The sequence below is a fragment of the Aethalodelphis obliquidens genome, unplaced genomic scaffold (assembly GCF_003676395.1).
Source record: "Aethalodelphis obliquidens isolate GAN/ISIS:26980383/991018 unplaced genomic scaffold, ASM367639v1 scaffold53, whole genome shotgun sequence".
Lineage (NCBI taxonomy): Eukaryota > Metazoa > Chordata > Mammalia > Artiodactyla > Delphinidae > Aethalodelphis > Aethalodelphis obliquidens.
Window position 1 is genome coordinate 3,034,425 of NW_020837997.1, and position 19,903 is coordinate 3,054,327.

General features: G+C 59.4%; 1 protein-coding gene and 1 long non-coding RNA gene across 11 annotated transcripts in view; one reads left to right on the plus strand and one right to left on the minus strand.

Moving 5' to 3' along the window:
* Positions 1 to 471: 471 nt before the first annotated feature.
* Positions 472 to 6,673, minus strand: LOC113608432 (uncharacterized). The gene is made up of 2 exons (XR_003428329.1): positions 6,507 to 6,673; positions 472 to 957 (listed from the first exon to the last, which is right to left on the minus strand). It is a non-coding gene; the product is annotated as an uncharacterized LOC113608432 (long non-coding RNA).
* Positions 6,674 to 6,865: 192 nt separating this feature from the next.
* The window catches only part of SSBP4 (single stranded DNA binding protein 4), a 16,894-nt gene continuing 3,856 nt past the window's right edge, over positions 6,866 to 19,903 (plus strand). For 2 of the 10 annotated variants that reach the window (XM_027084728.1, XM_027084732.1), the window contains exons 1-4: positions 6,875 to 7,921; positions 15,942 to 16,014; positions 16,385 to 16,446; positions 16,533 to 16,617. In XM_027084728.1, coding sequence (XP_026940529.1) covers positions 7,863 to 7,921; positions 15,942 to 16,014; positions 16,385 to 16,446; positions 16,533 to 16,617 — 279 coding nt within the window. In that variant the 5' untranslated portion in view covers positions 6,875 to 7,862. Of the gene's footprint in view, positions 7,922 to 15,371; positions 15,520 to 15,941; positions 16,015 to 16,384; positions 16,447 to 16,532; positions 16,618 to 19,903 lie in introns of all 10 variants that reach the window. The other 8 variants (XM_027084727.1, XM_027084726.1, XM_027084722.1 and 5 more) reach the window with 8 other exon arrangements.

The following is a 19,903-nucleotide window of genomic DNA, read 5'->3' on the forward strand; positions in this document are numbered from 1 at the left end:
CATGTGGGATCTTCCTGGACCAGGGCTCAAACCTGTGTCCCCTGCATTGGCAGATGGATTCGTAACCACTGTGCCACCAGGGAAGGCCCAATTTTTTTTTTAAGTTTTTTTTTTTTGATGTGGACAATTTTTAAAGTCTTTATTGAACGTGTTACAATATTGCTTCTGTCTTATGTTTCGGTTTTTTGGCTGGGAGGCATGTGGGATCTTGGCTCTCCCACCAGGGATCGAACCCTCACCCCCTGCATTGGAAGGCGAAGTCTTAACCACTGGACCACCAGGGACGTCCCTCTGCTTCCTCCTTTGTAAAATGAGGACAGTGAAAACCACCGTGCAAGGTGGCCGTGAAGGGCTGGGAGACGGACGTGAATGTTAGCATGTGCCTGGTACCAGGCCGTGTGTGACTAATACACAGCTGAGTGTCCTAAGGGTGGGGGAGGTGTAAATGGTCCATCATGCACAAAAATCGAATTCAGAAGGTAAAGCTTGATTTTTAATGTAATGGAAAGACCTTATTTGAGGTCACATGGCTTCGTTGGTTACAGTAACATTTTAGAAGCCAAAGAATGCCTTTAGGAGAGGGGTGGGCAAACAAAATGTGGCACCAGGGCAGCTGCGGTCAGCAAGCACCCTCCACCTGCCAGACCGGCATTTCTTTGCTGAGGCTGCTCTGGTCACAGGATGCCACATTGTTGGCCCACACGGCTCTCCTGGGAGCTGCCCTGACCACAGACGGAAGGAGAGTTGATTAGAAACGCCTCGGCTTCCTCCTCCCTCCTCCCTTGGGTAGGACGTCTCAGAGGCACTTGCTCTTGGCGGGCTTCTTGAGGGCCCACTGGGAACCCAGCCTTGTGGAGCCTGCTCGTTGGCGCCCCCTGCAGGTCCCCGTCTCTCTTCTCACCCGGACCAGGGCTTCCTCCCAAATAATTACTGTCTTGAATTCCGATCTCCGGTCAACTTCCAGGGGGCCCCAAATTAAGATAGGTGGAGGAATATAAAGAAACATTATAAGCCGTCAGATTTTTAAAACATTTTAAGTAATTATAACTAGCGGCAGCCAAGCACTGGCTATTAAGCGATGTCATCTTCACTATAGCTTCTTGAGGTAGGAACTGTCATTACCCCCCCATTTCACAGACGGGGAAACTGAGCCACAGTGTGTTTGAGTAGCTTGCCCAAGGCTCTACAGCAACCGAGGGTGAGCCCTCAAACCGTGTGGTTAACCATTAGGCTACACTGTGCTCAGACAAGATTCATTTGTCTGCATCTACGTAGAAGCGTGTGCAGAGCCATTGCGCGGCACACGATGACAATCTGCCGCTCCTGGATGCGCAGGTTTAGACTTGACTTCATGGTAGTGGCTGCCTGGGGGTGGCGAGGCTAAGAAGGTTATTTAGCTTATTTGCTAGGTTTTATTTAATTTATTTTTTACTTTTGGTAAGATTTCCTTCCTTCCAGAAATATTTACTGAGCACCTACCAGATGCAGCAAAACTCTCACCCTTAGAAAGGTGAATTGGGGGAGGGGTGGGAGGTTGGGAGAGATCCGATGAACCGTAAATTAGCAAATTTAAAGGAGGTTAGGAAATAATAGGGCTGGGGAGAGGAAAAGTTAGAAAGAATTTGGGGGATTTGGAGAGAAAGACAGGGCGGTTTGCAGTTTTGAAGAGGGTTCGTCAAAGAAAACCTCTCGAGCGGGAAAAAAAAGAAAACAGACAAAAAAGAAAAAAAACATGTGCAGGTAAGAGCCCAAAATGAGAACACTTTGGGGGGGATGGGAGAACTGGGTGATTTTTTCTGTATTTTTCTTCTTTTTTGCCATGAAATAATTCAGTACATAAATATGTAAATATACATTTGGAAGCCTACTTGGGGGCATGGGCAAGGTCAACAGAGGTGTACCAGATTCCAAGCCTGAAACTCGGGGTCTCAAGAGCCACTCCAAAGGCGCGCTAAGGCGGGGCCCGCTGGGACCCTCCGGAGTTGTACTTGCGAATCTCTGCTGCCCTCGTGTGTCCAGACTCGGGATTGCAGGTTCTGGTGGCTTTGGCAGAGGCAGAGAATTGGTCCCTCCCACTTCTCTGACTCCCAAACTCCATCCCGACCAACACGGGGAGGATGGGGGGAGTTCAAGACGGTCTGTGTCGCTCTCAGGCTGAGACCCCTGAAGGAGGGTACTGGAGGCCTCAGGCCCCAGAACAGAGGGGACATTGGTAATTTTTAACTCATTCGGTCGGCAACAGGTATTTATTAAGCGCCTGTGTGCCAAGACTTGTAAGTGCTAGGGACACAGCACTGAACAAAATGATAGAATTCCCTGCCCTCACAGAACTCATGGGTTACTGGGGACATTGGCAATCAACGTGCAAAAATAAGATTTGCGGGAAAACCCAACAGGGCAATGTGATCCAGATGGTTGGAGGGCCTCTGTGAGGCCTGAAGGACAAAGAGAGGCGGGCTATGGGGAAGGGCTGGGGAAGGGTGTCCAAGGCCGGGAGGACAGCCTGTGCAGAGGCTTTGGGGTGGGAATGAGCTGGGTGCAGACAACAGGATCATGGACAAAACTGACCAGTTTCTGGTCCTTAGTGAGCATCCACTCCCCAGTGCTGTTATTCAGCAGAGGAAGCCCCCCACCCAAAGGGAAGAAAGGACCCCTCCCCCTGCACCGCCCCGGGATCTTAGGACTTCAGGTTGCCATGGAAAATCCACCACAGGAAGAGAGGCGGAGCTCCAGAGAGAGGTGGTGAGGGAGGGGCGTTGCCAGGGCACCCCAAAGTGGGACCCGGTGCCTCCACTCCCTAATGTGCGTCCCCGGGCGAGTGGCTCCCCGGCTTTGAGCCTCAGATTCATCTGCAGAACTTTCTCTGTAGCTGCGATAGGTTTCTCCCTCCCCCATTTCTCCCTTCCCTGCTCTTGAGGTTTCCACAAAATGCCTCCAATCTCCCAGAGTATCCCAGACCCAGACAGGGAGCTGGGGGCACTCCGGTGAGTGGGGTGCTGCCTCTGGGTCGCCCATGTATCTCCCTTCATGCTTCTCTGGGCCTCAGTTTCCCCATTCTGTAACATAGGGAGAAAAAAGTGCTGCCTCTCTCAGGAGGCTGCTGGGAGGATTTTAAGGGATGATCAGAGCTGGGCGTACCAATTCCTACTGATTAGTTTGACTCTGGAAAGTGCAGGGCGGAGGGGCGGAGTCTTGATTTGTGAGCTGTGGAGCCATGGAAGGTGCTGGAAGCCTGGCAGTGTACTGGCTCAGGCTGAGCTTCACGGAGGATGAACGGGGGAGTGAGCTGTGGGTTCGACTGAGGCTCCTCCACTCAGTCCTCCTGTGTCCCTTCTCTCGCCTGAGTTCCTCAAGACCCTGAGAGTCTGGGGGCTGAGGTTCAAGGCCACACAGCCGGACCGACAGCGCCAGGGTTCAAACCCAGGTCCAGATCTTCCAAGCGGGGAGTTCTGCCTCCAGGTGATCAGCCTTGGGGTATAACGCCCATTTCGCAAACCCGAGACTACAAGGGTTTGCTGGCTGTCCAAAGAGTCCAGCCTGTCTTAATGACCCTCCGCCCTGTGTCCCTTCACAACCTCCTCCCCCACTACTTGCTCCTCCCACCAGGTCTAGGCTGGAACCCGCAGCCCAGCCTGCGCCGGTGCTCACCAGCTGCTGTGGCTTCTTCCCTCCCGGTGTTGTTTGGGTTTTAATTTTTCTGTTGCAGTTAGAAAATTACCCATAATTACAGCTTCTGAAAGGAAACGTCTCACGGCGCAGACCCTGCTCCCAGCTGTGGCCGCCTCCCACGCACGGCTGAGGAGGGGCTGCAGGGGTCTCCAGCCTGGATCCTGGCCCCTCCCCGAATCCCTCCCTTCCCCCGTCCCCCCCTCCCCATTAACGGGGCTGCTTCCACCTCCTGTGGAGAGGAAAAACCATCATCGGGGAAAAACCAAACTAGCCTTCCCAACGACTCAAGCAACATATTCATGGACCCCTACCGCTGTGTCTGCAGGGAGAGCAGATCCAGAGGGAGGCGGAGGCTGCCAACAGATGACTTAGGCATTATTTTATCATAACAGTGACAAGTCCAACCAAGGCTAGTGCAGAACCAGTAATCTGGAGGAGATGGCCACGGAAGGCAAGGAGTTGGGGGAGGGAGAGATGGAGGAGGAGGAGAAGAAGGGGAAGAGGAGGGAGGAGAAGGGAAAAGAGGGAGAGGAGGAGAAAGAGAAGGGCGAGTGGGGGAGAAGAAGGAATAATGCGGCCAAAAGTCGAAGGAGGCCAGAACAGGCCAGGCCAAGAGCCAGAGAAAAGAGCGCTCCAGGAGGCAGGAACGGCCAGTGCAAAGGCCGAGAGGTGGGTCTGAAGAATGGAAGGGTTGGAAGGGAGTGAGGGGAGGGCTGGCTCCTCCTGCAGGCAATTCCCCTACCCTTCAAGCAGAGCCGACTTCGGACTCTCCCAGGCACCGACCCCGACGTTAAGGAGCTGAGGTTTGGGGGCGTCGGTGGTCCCAAGAGTCAGAGACCCAGCTCAGGGCTGCAGTCCCCGGCAGCCACACGGGGGCGACCGGGAGCCGGCAAAGGAGCCGCAGGTCTGGGGCCCAGCCTTAACCCTTAGCGCTCCTTGCTTACCGTCCCCCGCCCCCACACCGGCTCCTAAATCAATTCCCGGGCCTGTCAGGTCCTCCAGGGCCTCTTACCGGGTCAACCTCCCTGCCTCCTCCACGCCATCCCGATCTACCTGGCAGCCCCAAGGAGCTTCTTAAAATCCTGACGTAGATCCCGCCCCTCGCGGCTACACACCTTCCTGTGGCTCCCTATTCCTTTTAAAACAAAGCCCAACCCGTCCCCACCAGGAATGGCCCGACCCGTTTCTTCCTTTCCCCCCGCCCTCCTCGCTCTGCTTCCAACACTTTAACCGTGTGCCCACCTCAGGACCTTTGCACTTGCCGTTACTACAATCTGAACATTCTTCTTCCAGATCTTTCGGATCCACCCCCTCCCCTTATTAAATATATATATATATGTTTTTGCAAGGCGTGCGTTCTGGTTGGTTGTGCACGCGGCTCAGCCCCCCGGACGCCGCATGGGGGCTAGAGCTTGCTCTTCTCCGACTTTTCCGCCGGCGCCGAGGCAGTGTTTTGGAGATCCGTCCCTGTTGCCATGAGAACCGCGCTAGTCTCTCCCGCCGGCCGCGCTTCCCCCTCCGCAGCTAGCCCCGCCACGGGCGCCTCCGCCTCCCAGCCTCCCTCCCTCCGCCTTCCGCCCCTGCGGTCGCCCCGTCCTCTTCACCGGGGTCCCTCCCTCTGCCCATCACGTGGAACTCCCTGAAATTATCCTACTGTTCGCCAGCTTTTGACTGTCCGCCTTTCCCATCAGACCCTCTGCTCCACAAGCAGTAGCAACGTGTCCCGACTGGGTCCACAGAGCCCGGCACACAGAAGGCACTCAATAAATATTTGTCGGGAGAATGAAGACTCACATCGACTCAAGGAACCGGAGCTCAGAGAGGGCCATGGACCCGCCCAGGGCACACAGAATTCTGGGGAGCAACAGAGCATTAGGAGATAAATGGGGGCGCCTGGGGTGGTGGTGGGAGCGTCCGTGGGAATCACAGCTGTCACCAATACACTGTGTGGCTTGGGTGAGTCACACCCTCTCTGTGCCTGGCCGGGAGTAGTTGTTGGAGAGCGGTGATGGGAACGGGTATTACGATGAGGGTGTCCTTGACGCCCACGTTCACCGGTGGCCCCCGGGTCTTTGGGCAGTCCCCATCTCGACGTCCGACTGAAGCTGGCCTGCCGCGCCCCCATTAGTGCGCAGCGCGGGCCCCTCCTCCGCGCAGGCCCGGGGCCCGGGAGGTCCGCGGGAGAGGAAGTTGGGGGAGGGGACGACCTGCTGGACAGGAAGTGGGAAGGGTTGGCGTGTCCCCCCCTCCCCCCCGGCCGTGGCCCCTCGGGATGGAGGCGGGGCTGGGGCCAGCCTGGCCCTTCCCTTCCTCTTCGCCTGTCTGGAACCGCAGCGGTTCAAGACTTCCCGCCCGGCAGAAGACCTGGGTGGGGAGGAGGCCGTTGGAGGCATAATGGGGGGTCGGCCGGCAGCGGGAGGGGCGCTCCGATCATCACATAACACACGACACAGGAAATGTGAGCGCACAGCCACACCACACACGTCCCAGGGAGCCAGCAATCCACCCATTCGGGGAGGCACACACACTAGTGCACAAAACCTGACGCAGCGTCACTCGGCCCCGCACGGCCGCCGCGGACACATAACCACTGTCGCAGAGCCAGGGACAGTTGCCCAGACAGCGACTGGGTGCCTGCCAACCCCCCACGCACAACGACGCACACGTGCACTCACACAGGAACCGCGTGTTTACACACACACTTGTGGTCGTAAAAAGAAAGAAAAACAAAAAAACCTATGGCAAACGTTCACAGAAGCATCTAGACCTAGAGTCACAACTGGACCGCCTCCCGCCACCTAGCCCACGCACGTCCGGCGCACACTGCCCACAGGTACCTTGGCACACAGGCCTCCGCGCCCACCCGACACCCCTGCCCTGCGGGTGTCCTTGCCTCGGTGTCGGCCTCCACCTCTGCACACCTCCTGGGGGGAGAAGAAGGGCCCTAGGAGGGAGAATGGGGTGCCCACTGCCTGCACCCCTGACTCCTGCAAAGGTGCTATTAAAGTTGGAATATTTACAGCTGGCAGCACAGGCTGAGAGGCGGAGCCAGCGGGAATGACCCAGTCAGTCAAGTCACCCAGCACCTACAATTGACACGGAAGTGTGACTGTGGGGCAGTGCAGGGTAGCTCCCAGGGTGTGGCCTGGGTACCCCAGGAGCTTCTTGTCTGTGTGGTGTCTTTGTGCTGCATGTATCTGTGTTGTGTGACTGTGTGTTGCGTGTGACTGAGCCATCTGTGGTTCGGTGAGACCCCAGGTCCCTGTGTGGAGCCCTCGGGAGGCTGCGACGGTGTGCCCCAGGGTGACAGCAAGTAGCTGCGTGGGCTCTTTCCACAGCTGTTGGAAGCTATGGCATAGCGGTGCCGATGCTTGTCTCTGTGCGGCTGTGTGCGTGTGTGAACGTCGAGTGTGTTTCAACGTTCTGTAACAGCCACTATTTGAGCTGTGTATACCTACGTGTGTGACAGTGTATCCCTGGGCAGACTGTGTGTGTGGCGGTTCCCACCCGTGCTGGGCGTGGGTAGCTCTGCGGGGCGATACACCCAGTATAACTGCCTGTAGCTTTACGGGGCTATCAGTAGTTGTTCCAGTAGCTATAGAGACTTACGTGTGCAGTCCTGTGTCGGAGAATGTAGCCGCAACTAAGTGTGTGGCTGTGTTCTTGGGTGTACAATTTGGGTGTATCTGGAAAGTGTGTGTGTAGCCGTGATCAGCTGTGTCCCGCTGTGTGTCCCCGGGTGGCTGTCCCCAGTCGCACCGAGTATGTGTATCCCCGCGCCCCCTCCCCCCGCGGCGGGCACTGCGCGTGCGCGCCCGGCCCACGGTCCCGGCGGCGGGACCCACCCGCGCTCACGCCATCGCCCCTTTAAGAGCGGCGCCCGCGGGCGACGGGGAGGCGGCGGGCGGGGGCGCGCGCGGCGGGAGGAGGGGGCGCGCGCTTCCCGGAACAGCCCGCGCTGAGGGAAGAGAGGAAGAAAATAAAACCCGCGGCCGGAGCCAAAGCTGGAGCTGCCGCCGCCGCCGTCTCAGCCGTCTGGAGCTCCCCCGCGCGGACGATGCCCGCGATGCCCGCGCGGGGCTCGGGGCGGTGAGGCCCGGGGCGCGGGGTAGCTATGGCGACCGGGAGCGCGGCCCGCGGCGCCGCCTGACAGGTGTGGGGCCCCGGCGGCGGCGGCGGCGGCACGGAGCAGCATGTACGCCAAGGGGGGCAAGGGCTCGGCCGTGCCCTCCGACAGCCAGGCACGAGAGAAGTGAGTCGGTGGTCCGGGACCGTGGGAGACGGGGGCGGGGCTCGGTGGCCGCGCCGCTTCCGTGGCCCTAACGCCGGCGGGCACCGCGTGGGGCACGTGGGTGCGGGGCAGGAGCGAGATTTAAGGGGCGCGCGAGACCGGAGGGGCTGGAGGGTCGCAAGCTACTGGGGAGCTCGCTAGACCCAAGGGGCGTGAGGGGCTTAAGGGGTCGCGAGATTTGAGGGGACGCGCGAGATTCGAGAGGTCGTGAGAGTAGAAGGGACCCCGGAGACCCGAGGGGGGTGAGATTGCGGGGGCGCGCGAGATTCGAGCGGGACTAGAGGGTCGCGAGACCTTCCCGACGGTTAAGCCTTGGGTGTGGGAGGTTGCGAACGCGTGTGCGCGCGGAGTCGCCATTCGTGCCGCTTCCCCCATCCTCTGGGGAAGTTTCCCGGACAGGCGAGACTGGCCGCTCTGGGCGCCTCCCCCCTCCCCCGCTGCTTACCGAAAGCTTGAGAGACGCGAGAAGGGCTTGAGGGGCGCCGGCCCCACCCCTGAAAGGCCACCTGTCCAGCCGGGCCTGGGGCAGCTGGGTGGGGCCCTTGGGGAAGCCGCAGGATCACAGTCCTGGGGCCCCCACTTGTTCTGGGCATGGCGCTGGGCCGTGGGTAGCAGATGGTCTTAGGCTGGTAGAGGGGCAGGTTCCTAACTCCCAGACTCTGCAGTGAGGGGCGGAGGGCGCTCAGAGCTTCTTGGGGTGGGGAGGAAGCTGAGCTGTTGTGCTTGTCTCCTGGCCCTGCCACTTACCTGCCCTGTGGCTTTGGGTGAGGGAGCACTCCCTCTTAGGCTTATTTTCCTATCCTGAGAAATGCAGACATAATAACAGTGCTGTCTCTTAGGTTTGGGGAGTGTTTGAAAGGTGCTAGGACGTGTGACTGTCTCACAGCAAGGGCACCCAACAGTCTGCGATATTGTTAAAATGCCAGGGAAAAGAGAAGGCTTCTGATGTCTGATGGCCAATGGCTGATTTGCAGGATCCTAGAAGTCAAGCCACCTAGGGCGGGAAACCAGCTGCTGGAGCAGTTAGGAGGCTGAGTTATTGGGGAGAGGTCCCATGATGACTCTCTTTGAGAGCCAGAGCGGGAGTGAGGACTTGAATGTCTGGGCAGTGAAAAGGAGCCCTGAATATGGGCTGTCTCCTGACTTTTCTTCCTGGACTGACACTGGGGTACCACCTCTCCCCCCAACCCAAGGATGAGTGTCCATTCTCTACCCAGCCTCGGGGTCATTTTGGAGAAGAGATTCTTCTGGCCAGGAGATGCTAGACAGATGATTGCCCTTCCAGACCTCTCTTGTCTGCACAGTTATGAGGTTGGGGTCCATTTCCAAGCACCATTAAGCAGGAAGACTTTTTGAAACTGGCACCTGGCTCCTGCCCAGGTTGGAAGCAGGGGGGTGTAGCCACCCCACTCCTGGGGATCTTGGCACATCTCCAGCCATCCTTGTACCCTGGCTTCTGGGCTCTGGGGGCTACCACTCCCCCAGTGGGAATCGTTCACTTGTTCAGACATGTGCTGGGCTGGGTCTTGGGGTGTAGTGGTTGGGAAGCCAGGCCCTGGTCCTGAAGAAGCCCACATCCTAGCTAGGAGGCAAGTGAGTTACTCAGCAAGCCGATGGAAGGATCTGGAGCTATGCTCTGAGAAAAGCAAAATGGGAAAGTGGGCGGTAGTGAACTGTGAGGAGGTGTGTCAGGTGTGCAGAGACCTGGAGGAAGAACCGATGGCTGAGGGCACAGCAAGTGCAAAGGCCCTAGGGCGAGGCCAGGCCAAAGAGCTGGGGCTGGTGCCCAGGGTGGGGATGTGCTGTGTGGGCCAGAGAGGCTTGTGTTCCAAAGTACACTCCAGCTCCTTTGTGGAGTGGGGCTTACTGGGGGTCGCGTGAGGGTAGAGGGCCAGGAGACCTGGGGGAGGCAGGCACAGTTATCTGGGAGAGAGCTAATGGTGGCAGCTTAGGGGGTGGCTGTGGAGATAAGCGAAGGGAGGAAATAGGTTTGAGCTGGGGTCATGGTGTTTGGAGTGCGCTTCAATCCCACTAGACAGTCCAGGAGAGATTTTGACTCTTTGAACCGGGCCTCGGCTCTTGGCTAGGGATAGAAGAGGGGGTTAGCTGACCTCTTGGCCAGAGCCATCCTGCACTCATCCATTTCTTGTCGAGAGGGTCCTGTAGCAGTGTTGGCTTGGAGACGAGGTTCTGCCGCTAAAGAAAGTTTGGAAAACACCAGATGGTGGCATCCACTTCACTGACGGGGATGCCAGGCCCTGGAGAGGAAGGACCCTGCTGAAGACTCAGGTTCTGGGGCACAGGAGAGCTCTCAGATGCTTGGGGCTGATACACTAGAGAGGCAGGCTGGTTGCTCTGAGCCTCAGTTTCCCCTCTGAAACACGGACAGCCGGCCTTGCAGGATTCTCACGAGGACTGGGGGCGAGGCTGCAGATAGAGCACCCCTCACAGGCATTCACCAATCATGCCACTTCCTGTCTCTGGGACTTGGTTTCCTCCTCCGTGAAATGGGGTGAAGGGGGTTCCACTGCTCGACTCTCCAGGACTGTTTTTTCCTCCCTGATCTCACCCTCCTGACTCCTCCTGCCCTTCCTCTTTTTCCTTCTTGGGCCCCTGTCCTGAGCCCCCTCTGGCTCCCCATCTCAGCACTAGGTCTGGGCTAGCCTGTCCCAGAAATGGACTTAGTGCCTGCTTGGTGCACAGATGGTGGGTCCCTGCTCTTGGGGGCTCACAGCAAACCGTGGTGACTTCTGGGTCCAGGGAATACAAGGAAGGGATGGCAGGGTGGGCGAGAGGGAGGCTGGGGTCTGAGTGGGCTGCCTGCAGGAAGACACAGCCTCTCCTTGTGTGAGTGATGAACACTCCAACCTACAGGGAAACCCCGAGATCACTTCCTACCCAGAACTAACTAGCGCTTGCATTCGGTCACTGGTTTCAGGTCTCTTTAAATAAGATGAAGGTGACAGGGACAGTTGAAGGCCCCTGTGTCCCCTTTGCATCCCTTCCCCCTTCCAGCCCCAGAGGCTGTGCTGTCCTAAGTTGAGGGGAGAGATCTAAATGTTTGCATCGTGTGTGTACATCCTTGAACACTTTAAGTGCTGCCACGTGGGTTTAGAATAGTTCCGTAAGTGATGGTCACTGTCAGTGTCACTGGGTGTCTTGTGTTTTTCTCCCAGGATTAGTTTTGTTTTTGTTTTTTTTAAGATTTATTTAGTACTTATTTATTTTTGACTGCGTCGGGTCTTAGTTGTGGCACACGGGATCTTCGTTGAGGCATGCAGATTATTTTGTTGCGGCATGCGGGCTTCTCTTTAGTTGTGGCAGCGGGTTTTCTCTCTGTAATTGTGGCGCGTGGGCTCCAGGGCGTGTGGGCTCTGTAGGTTGCAGCACGCGGGCTCTCGTTGAGGCGCGTGAGCTCAGTAGTTGTGGCACACATGCCTAGTTGCCCAGCAGCATGTGGGATCTTAGTTCCCTGACCAAGGACGGAACCCGCGTCCCCTGCATTGGAAGGCGTATTCTCTATCACTGGACCACCAGGGAAGTCCCCAGGGTTAGTTCTGATATGGGCACATCACCTCAGGTAGTTTGTTCATTATCCCAGCAGGCAAGGGACTCACCATGTGTCTGTCCCATCCCTAGCTGGGCTTCCAGGTGCCCATGCCCGTGGGCATCCTTGTTGGAGGGGGGTGCATGGGTAAGAGGTTCTTGAGAAAGGAGCCCCCAAACTGAGTCCTGGAGGCTGAGCAGAGCCCGTGGACACAGGGGAGCTTTCTGGGAAGGTCTTGAGGCAGTATCTGGGGGACAAATGCTGGGATGGAATTTGTTAGTGGGGGCGGTTACTTTGACTGCTGGGTAGGAGAAAGGCTGTAAGGGGCAAATGTGGAGGCTGCCAGGAGGCCAGTGAGGAGGGTGGCCACCACCCTGGCTCTTAAGCGCTGAAGGCCTGGCCATGAGGGTAGCAGAGGGGAGGGAGGAAATGTGTAGGCTGGAGAGTCCCTTAGGGGCGTTGGTGGGACCTGGTGATGGATTAGATGGGGGTGAGGGGGTGACACAAGGCCTTGAGTAGAGAGGGCTTCTTCCAGCCCCCAGCAGTATGTGCCTCCAGGGGCTTTAAAGGGGAGGGGGAGCCTGGCAGGGAGCACCTCTTACCTTAATTCTTGGTTATTATGGTAATTCTTGATGATGAAGGTAGTACTGCTGCGTTTTAGTCCGGGAGGCTCCAGTACCCCATTCTGTCACCACTTCCCTGTGCAGCTGCAGCTTCTCCCCATGAGCACTCCAGGTCCGGGCACCCTGTATCCTCCAGGTCACCGTTCCTTCTGGAGGGAGGGCCCCCGGTGCACCCCACACTCCCTCCCATCTCCTGCCCTCTTGCGTCGGGAGCCCCTCTGATGGGTGGGCTCTTCATTCTGCAGGTCATTTGCTGACCAGGGCTGGGGTGGGGCCAGGATTTGGATCCAGAGCCCAGGCCCTTTCCCACAACCCATCTCAGGGCCTAGACAGCGACCTGCAAGCCATAAGCCCTCCCTGAGTGGCGGGCCCTGGAGGTCCCGAAGCAACCTGACCAGATGTCCAGGCTTCAAAAGTTTTCACTGAAAACAAACAAAGAAAGCTGCTCACGGTTCTCTGAGACTTGATAAAAATTAAAGTACCAGCATATAAGAGAAGTCAAGCAAAACTGAAAACCTTCTCTGGCTTCTCTTTGCTCTTGGGATAAAACCCCAAATTCTTAACATCAGAATAGTAAGTAAGTGCTGACCTTCATAAGTGCCTACTGGACATCCCGGGAGCGAGGGGGCTCAGGGTTGGTTGGTTCATTCATTGGGGTGGCTGGGGGCCCAGGATGCCCAGCGCTGTGTAAGCTCAGGAGTGAGACGAGGTCCCGCCCTCCCAAAGCTACATCCAGTGGGGGCTGCAGGCAGTAAGCAGAGGGCCTTGTGTCAAATGGAGATAAATATGATGGGGGGCAGGTGGAGAATGGAGCAGGGCTGCTGTTAGAAGTGATAGGGAAGCCTCTGCCCCGTGACTTTGGAGCCATGAGGGTCTCTAGCAGAAGTGTCTCAGGCAGGGAAATGGCCTGTGCAAAGGCCCTGGGGTGGAGAGGTAGAGAGTGGCCAACGTGTGTGGGAGGCACTGAAGGGTCTGAGTGAGGAGTGCTGGTGGGGAGGGGAGGAAGCAGCCCCTAGAGGGGCCCTGTTGAGATCCAGGTAAGTGATAGTGGTGGCCTGGACCAAGTGTGTGCTGAGGAAGGCAGGGAGAAGGCTCAGAATCAGGAGAGAGAGTGCTTTTTCCTTAAGTTTTTCCCCTAAATTCAATAAATGTAGTGATCTCTGGGGGACAGCTAGGTGGATCTTCACACTTGCGCCACACCTATGTGAGTCAAGACCACCCGGGTCAGGGAACAGGAGGGGAAGAAGCTGGGGTGGGGCTGGGCCTTTAAGATGTCAAGTGGACGGCAGACCCTGAGTTCACAGGGGAGGCCAGGCTGGAGGAACCCTGTGGGCAGCTGCACCACGTCAGTCATCAACATCAAAGCAGGAGGGGAGGCCACCCAGGGAGAAGAGAGGAGAGCTGGGGCAGGGCCGGAGGAGGGAGGGGAGCGGGCAGTGGTGGGCTCCAGGACCTGCATCCTGGGTCCGATGCCACCCCTGGCCAGTGGAGGGTGAGAGGTGATGGAGAGGGACCCGATGGGCTGGCAGCATAGAGCCCTTGGTGGCCTTAGTGGGAGCCAGCATGTTCTTCAGGAAGCTCCCTGAACCCTGAGGAGAGGCTTCTGCTCTTGGTGGGGGTGGGGCCAGACTGCAGCCCCCCATGTGCTCCCCTGCCCTGCTGCACTTCCCTTCTGGGCAGCCTACTTGGATCCCCCCACTCTGTCTTGCTCCCTGTCTCTGGGTACCTCATTCCCTGCACCGTTCGTTCCCCAAGGTGGCAGGGGGCCAGCTGGATCTCTTCAAACCTCTCTATTTGCCTGGAGGGTCGGTTGGTGAGCAGGCTGGGGCTGCTCAGGTCTCCTCCGGCCCCATGTTCATTTCTTCACTGATGGACTCAGGCCTGGTAGATGCAGTCCACTCGTGAAGGCTCAGGAAACCTCTAGAAAGGGAGGGGGGTCCCAGGAGTGAGTTGGACAGGTGAGCCTGGAGGCTGGGGGGTGAGGAAGACCACTGGGCTGGAGAAGGGTGGATGCTGCCAGGGTGCGATGTTGGAACCTGGGGGCGCCCGGGCTGGAGGCGCTGCTGAGAGGGGTGTGATGATGAGGCAGGAACCTTGGCCAGTCTTGGGGGAGACCCATGCTCAGAACTATGTGAGCCCCACAAATCCTACCCCTCTGTGACCTGTTTCTGTCCCTCCGGTGGCTGTCACAGCTCGCGTGGTGTAATGTGAGCTGTGGACATACCTTGCCCTGGTTCAGCTGCCCACCCGGACTCCCTAATGTCCCCCCTTGTACTTCTGTAGCACACACTACCTTCCACCCCACCAGATGACTTACCTCCTCCTTTGTATTTTTGCTCCTCCGTCTCTCCCCGTGAGCAGGTAGCCTCCAGGGAGACAGGGGTCTGTTGTGTTCACTGCTCAAGGAGGTGAATGTTTGTTGAATGAATGACTGAAAGGACGGATGGATGGATGAAGGAAGGAAAAGAGGGTCCAGGGCAAGGGCAGAAGCCGTGGGGTGGGGCCTGGGACAGAAGGGCTAGAACTGCCTTGGTGAGGTCTGAGCTGGAACTGGGGGCGGGGGTGCTCTGCAGAGGGGGCTGGGATGTGAGGATTGAGCAGCCTGGCTGGGAAGGGTGAGAGAAAGCAGGAGCATGAGTCAAAGCAAGGTTATTTCAGGATGGGGCCATCAGCCAGGGGAGGGAGGCCAGCTGAGCGGGGAGGCATCTGGAAGGGCCTACAGCTTTCACCGGAGCAGCCTCAGGCTGGCCCTTGGGGAGCCCCCGGTCTTAGATCCAGACTCCCCTCGGTCCACCTGGAGCCTGGCTGGGTAGTAGGAAGACCCTGGAGGTGCCCGGAGGGGCCGGTACTGGTAGAGTGGGGGCTGGGGAATGGGTGACCCTAGCGGGTGGGGAATTGTCCCTCCGCTGGCGGGTGTGGAAGACAGATTGGGGTGTGGTGGAGGCCAATGGATGGTGTTGCTGGTTGGAGCGTGGCCTGTGCTCTTGGGGTGGGCAGTGGCCGATTGGTGTGTGTAGGGGTACTGGGCAATGTGGGCATTTGGACAGGGCGGTGCTGTGGCAGCTGAGTGGCACTGCTGGCCCTACCTCCCATTTCCCCAGACTCCCCCTTGGGGGGCTGGTGTGGATGTGTCATAGCCACCACTGGCAGATGGGAACTGATCCTGAGGGAAAGGATGGGGTCTAGGGAAACCCGGAGGAGGAAGACCTCAGGTCAGAGAGCCCCTTTTCTTCCTTGGCAGGTGAGGCTGGGAGTGAGTTAGGCCCTGGGCCCTGGCCACATGGCCCGGGGTGCCTGCCGGGAGACCCCACCCAGAGCACAAACTAGAGTGAAGCCCAGGAGCCATTTCTCCAAGGAGAGGAACTCCCTGGGGCCAAGGCTGCTATAAGGTCTCAGCATTGGCAGGATGGGGCCAGGACTTGGTCCATCAGGGGGGTGTTGAACTGAGAATTTGGCCTGGAGGTGGGGGGCTGGGGACTGCTAGGAGTGCAGCCTAGAGGAGGGGCCTGCAGGCTGTGTGTTGATGGATGTGTAGGAGTTGGCCAGGCTGAGCAACTGGTGAGGAGGCCATGTCTTCTCAGGGGTGGGGGAGGTGGGGCGAGGGGGAGACCAGCAGAGGGAAGTGAGTGAGGCTGGCAGTAGGTGGTAGGTACAATGAGGGGCTCACTGTGGGCCCCTGCCCCTCTCCACCTTCCCACCAGAGGGCAGGTGCCGCACCTTAAAACCCCTCCCAGGGACCCTCGGGGCAGAGCTTTGGGTCTGCCTGGACCTCCTGAGAGCCTGAGCCGGCCCCCACCCCTCCCGCCTGCAGGTTGGCGCTGTACGTGTATGAGTACCTGCTGCACGTTGGTGCCCAGAAGTCAGCCCAGACCTTTCTGTCCGAGGTAAGCTGGCCTGGCCAGGCAGGGCCCCCACAGCCAGCCCCTTCCTTGGCACCCACATCCTGGGGTCCTCCCTAACCCATTTTTATCAGGTCTCCGTGGTGGGGTTGGGTTGTGCCCTGGGAACTGAGGGCTGCGGAGCGGCAGGGCTGGCATCCTGGTATCTGCCCATCCATCTGAGGATCTGCCTCCCGCCCCTCTGTCCCTGTCCTCACCAAGCTGTCCCCCTCCTGGCTCCCTTGCTCTGATCTGCTGGTTTCCTGACCCGGTGTTTCCTGGGCCCCGGGCTTGGGTTGGGGCTGCCTCTTGGGAGGGGAAGGGGTCAGACAGGGCCAGGCCGTTAGCCCTCACCTTCCTTCCCTCTCCCCTGCAGATCCGATGGGAGAAGAACATTACGCTGGGGGAGCCCCCGGGCTTCCTGCATTCCTGGTGGTGGTGCGCGCAAGGCTGGTGTGGGTGGGACATGGGTGGGGCTGGGGGGGGCGCGTGGGGAAACCATCGTCCCCCCCTGCCGCCCACAGCGTGTTCTGGGACTTGTACTGTGCAGCGCCCGACCGCAGAGAGGCGTGCGAGCACTCGAGTGAAGCCAAGGCCTTCCAGGACTACGTGAGTCCCCGCCCCAGGGGCTGGGACCAGGGCTCACGGGTGTGGGCAGGGTCCTGTGGCCTTGGGGGGCTGCATGGCCGGAAGCTGGCTCAGGTGGGCTAGTGGGCCAGGCTGTGGGGTTTGACCTGAGATCATGGCTTCTGTGGGGTCCCTCTGCCCCCCACTGCACCCAACTCCTGACGGTCCCCATGAGCCCCACACCCTCCCGAGGCCAGCTCCTCCTTTGCTCCCCCTCACGTGAACCCTATGTGGAACCAGGTAGACAGTACCACAGCTCCTGCCTCCCTAGCTCCGTGTATGCAGGGCCGGACGGGTGGCCACCACTGCTTGTCCCCTCCCACCCCAGCCTTTCCAAGCCTTCTGGGGTGGGGGCCCAGGCAGGGGTGCTGGGGGACGGCTAACTGCCTGTGCACCCTGGAGCAGGAGAGGCCGAGCACTAGGCAGATCTCCCAACCTTGCTCTGCGACTGGGGCTGCTGACTTCACGTCTTTGGCCTCAGTTTCATACAAGTTGAGTGGGAGTCAGAGGCCTGTACCGAGAGGTGGGTGGGTAACGTGAGGGGGCGGGCGGCACCTTGTTGTCATGGGGAGATGGCAGCCCCCTGCCTTTAACTTCTTCACCCTGGCCCGTGGGGATTGGCCACCTGGCCCCTGAGAGAGGTTCCCCCTGCCCTCCCCCCTCCCTTGCAACCACTCTTCCTGCAGTGGGCGCCTTCACATCCTGAGCCCTCTGCTCTGCTGCGCCCTCTGCTCTGCTGTGCCCCTCAGGGCCTGGCTGTTCCCCGCCCTCTGCGGTTAGTCTGGGTCCCACACCACGCACGGCCTCGCCAACAGAGAGGCCCCCCTGTGGAGGCGTGCAGGCCTCTGCAGGGCCAGGGTGCAGCCCGAGAAGGCTGGGGCTTCATATCCCTGAAGACGCCCCATGCACGCTGTATGCGCATTTATGGGAGCCGAGGTCGCTGCTGTTCACCCCCATCAGGTCCCACTATTCATGTTGTGGTCCCGCCAGAACTGGGGTAACAGAAGTGTGTGTAGCTGTGTGCGTGCGTGACTCCGCGTGGGCCCAGCTCTCTCTCCCCAATGTAGTCCCCAGCTCCTCCCTTTGCCTCTCCTGGGCCCCTTGAGCTCTGTTTCCCCTCCCGGGCTGCGCAGCCCTTCCCTCTCCGCGCCTGCCTTCGTCCCCGCCCCGAGCCTGGCGCCTCCGGGGAGGGGAGAGCGCGGTCTCCCAGCGGAATGAGCGCGCTTCCTGGGGCGCGCTGCTGGTTACCATGGCAGCAGGGCGCGTCAAGGGAGGGGGGTGGCGCCCCGTCCCTGGGGTGACAGGGTCCCTGTGTCAGCAGACTGAAGCCAGCTACACGTTCTGCCCCACCTCCGCACTTACTGGGGGTGGGGTGAAGGGGCGTCCTGCCGCCTCTCCCTCGCAGTCGGGGCTCCCTCCTCCCGCCCTCCGCCCCCTGAGGGGGCTCAGTCAGAGCCTCCCGGCTGGGGGCCAACCTCGGCGTCTCCAGGAAACGCGAGCGCGCCCAGCCTGTTGTTATGGCAACGCAGGCCAGGCTGGCGCCTCTGGGGGTGGTTGATTGACTTGGGGGGGTCCAGCTCAGGTCACCCGACCGGGAGGGTGGGCCCTACCCCTACCCCCCACCCCCCAACCCTGGATTAACCCTTCAAGGCCTAGAGTTGGGGAGCCCCATCTTCTCCCCGCCCCCACAGCTCACGGTCTGGAGCGGCAGCCACCCGCACCACCACCCTCCCCAACCAGGAAATGCTCTGGCGCCTGCTGCGGCTCAAAAGGGGGGCTGCGCTCCTGCCCTCCGTAAGGGTTGGGGAGGGGTGGACAGACCCAGGGCTCAGAGCTGTTTCCCTACAGCCACTGAGGCCGGCGCCAGCGAGAGTAGCTGCTCTAAGCCATCGTGTTGTGTTTGTGGGAGAGGGTGAGGTGGAGGGCAGGGGTGACCCAGCATTTTGGAGAGGGGCTGAGAGCTTCGTCCCCCTCCACCCCCGGGGTCACTTGGGTTTTCAAAGATTTGTGCTGGGCCCTGCGAGTGCTCGCACTGGTACCCTCCCAACTTGGGCCTGGGTAGAAATCCATTAGAGGCTGACCTTTGAGAAGGAGCAAGAAGGGGGCAGGTGTCAGTCCACAAAGGGAAGGGTGTGACTCCAGGGGCCCTGCTCCGACCCAGACGAGGGGCCCCTTTCCCCACTTCTGTAGGGCAGGATGCACTGTGTGACCATGGGCTAAGTGCTTAACTCTTCGGAACCCAAGTGGCTGCAGTTCCACAAATTCCTGAGTGCCCCTGTGTGCTGGTTTGTGCCAGCTGCAGGGACAGCAGTGACCCAGACAGATCAGCCTCTTCCTTTTGGGGCCTGGAGGCGGAGGGGGGAAGATGATGCAGCCACAAGAGTCAAGGGGCCTTAAGAGAAGTGCCCTACTCAATGCCTGCAGTGTCTTCCCCCGTCCCTATCCTTTTGATGTGTCTCCTCTGCCCTAAAGACTAGGCCTCTATCTCCCCCTTTCCCCCTGCTCTGTGGGCCCCAAAGGCAGACAAGCCTGGGACTTGGAACTGACCAGAGGAAGTGGCCTGTCAGCCTGTCCCCCTGCCAACTCTGGGCCTGCCACCAGCATCTCCACCCTTGGCAGACATGGGAACTCCCCTCTCAGGCACCCGGTCTTCCCCCCTCCTCCATCTGAAGAGAGGTTGGGGGCCTGGAGACCCCACTGCAGAGTTCTGCTCTTCCTTCCCCTCCTTCCTGGAGGAGGAGGAGGGGCAGTGGTCTGTACAGTAGCTCCAAGGAGGAGCCCTCTGGGAGGGAGGTTCATCTTGAAGCTGTCTATTGATTTTTTTTGTCTGTTGATTTGAGGTGTCTTGGGGGCCCAGCTAACCTGCATTGCCAGGCAGGAGGAATCAGGGCTGGTTGGGTTCGGCTGGGAGTGGGGGACTGTGCCCCCACCCATCTGAAGTTAGATTCAGACCAAAAGAACAAAGCTGTGCTAGAAGGATGCGGCACGCACTGGAGTCCTGGGTGGATGGCATTTTCAGACCCCCGGAATCCTCAGGGTGGGGACATAGGGGGCTGAGGTCCCTGATCACCTGGGCTGTGGGCTCAGCCAGGCTGGGCCCTGATCACCTCCAGGGTCACGGGTTCAGCAAGGAGGCAGAGCCCTTGCCGAGGGCCACCCAGCACATCTGGTTGCTAAGCCAGGGTGGGGACAGGGGCCGCAGCTCTTCCCTCACCTAGAGCCGCCTCCCCCCCCCCCCCCCCCCCCCCCCCCCCCCCCCCCCCCCCCC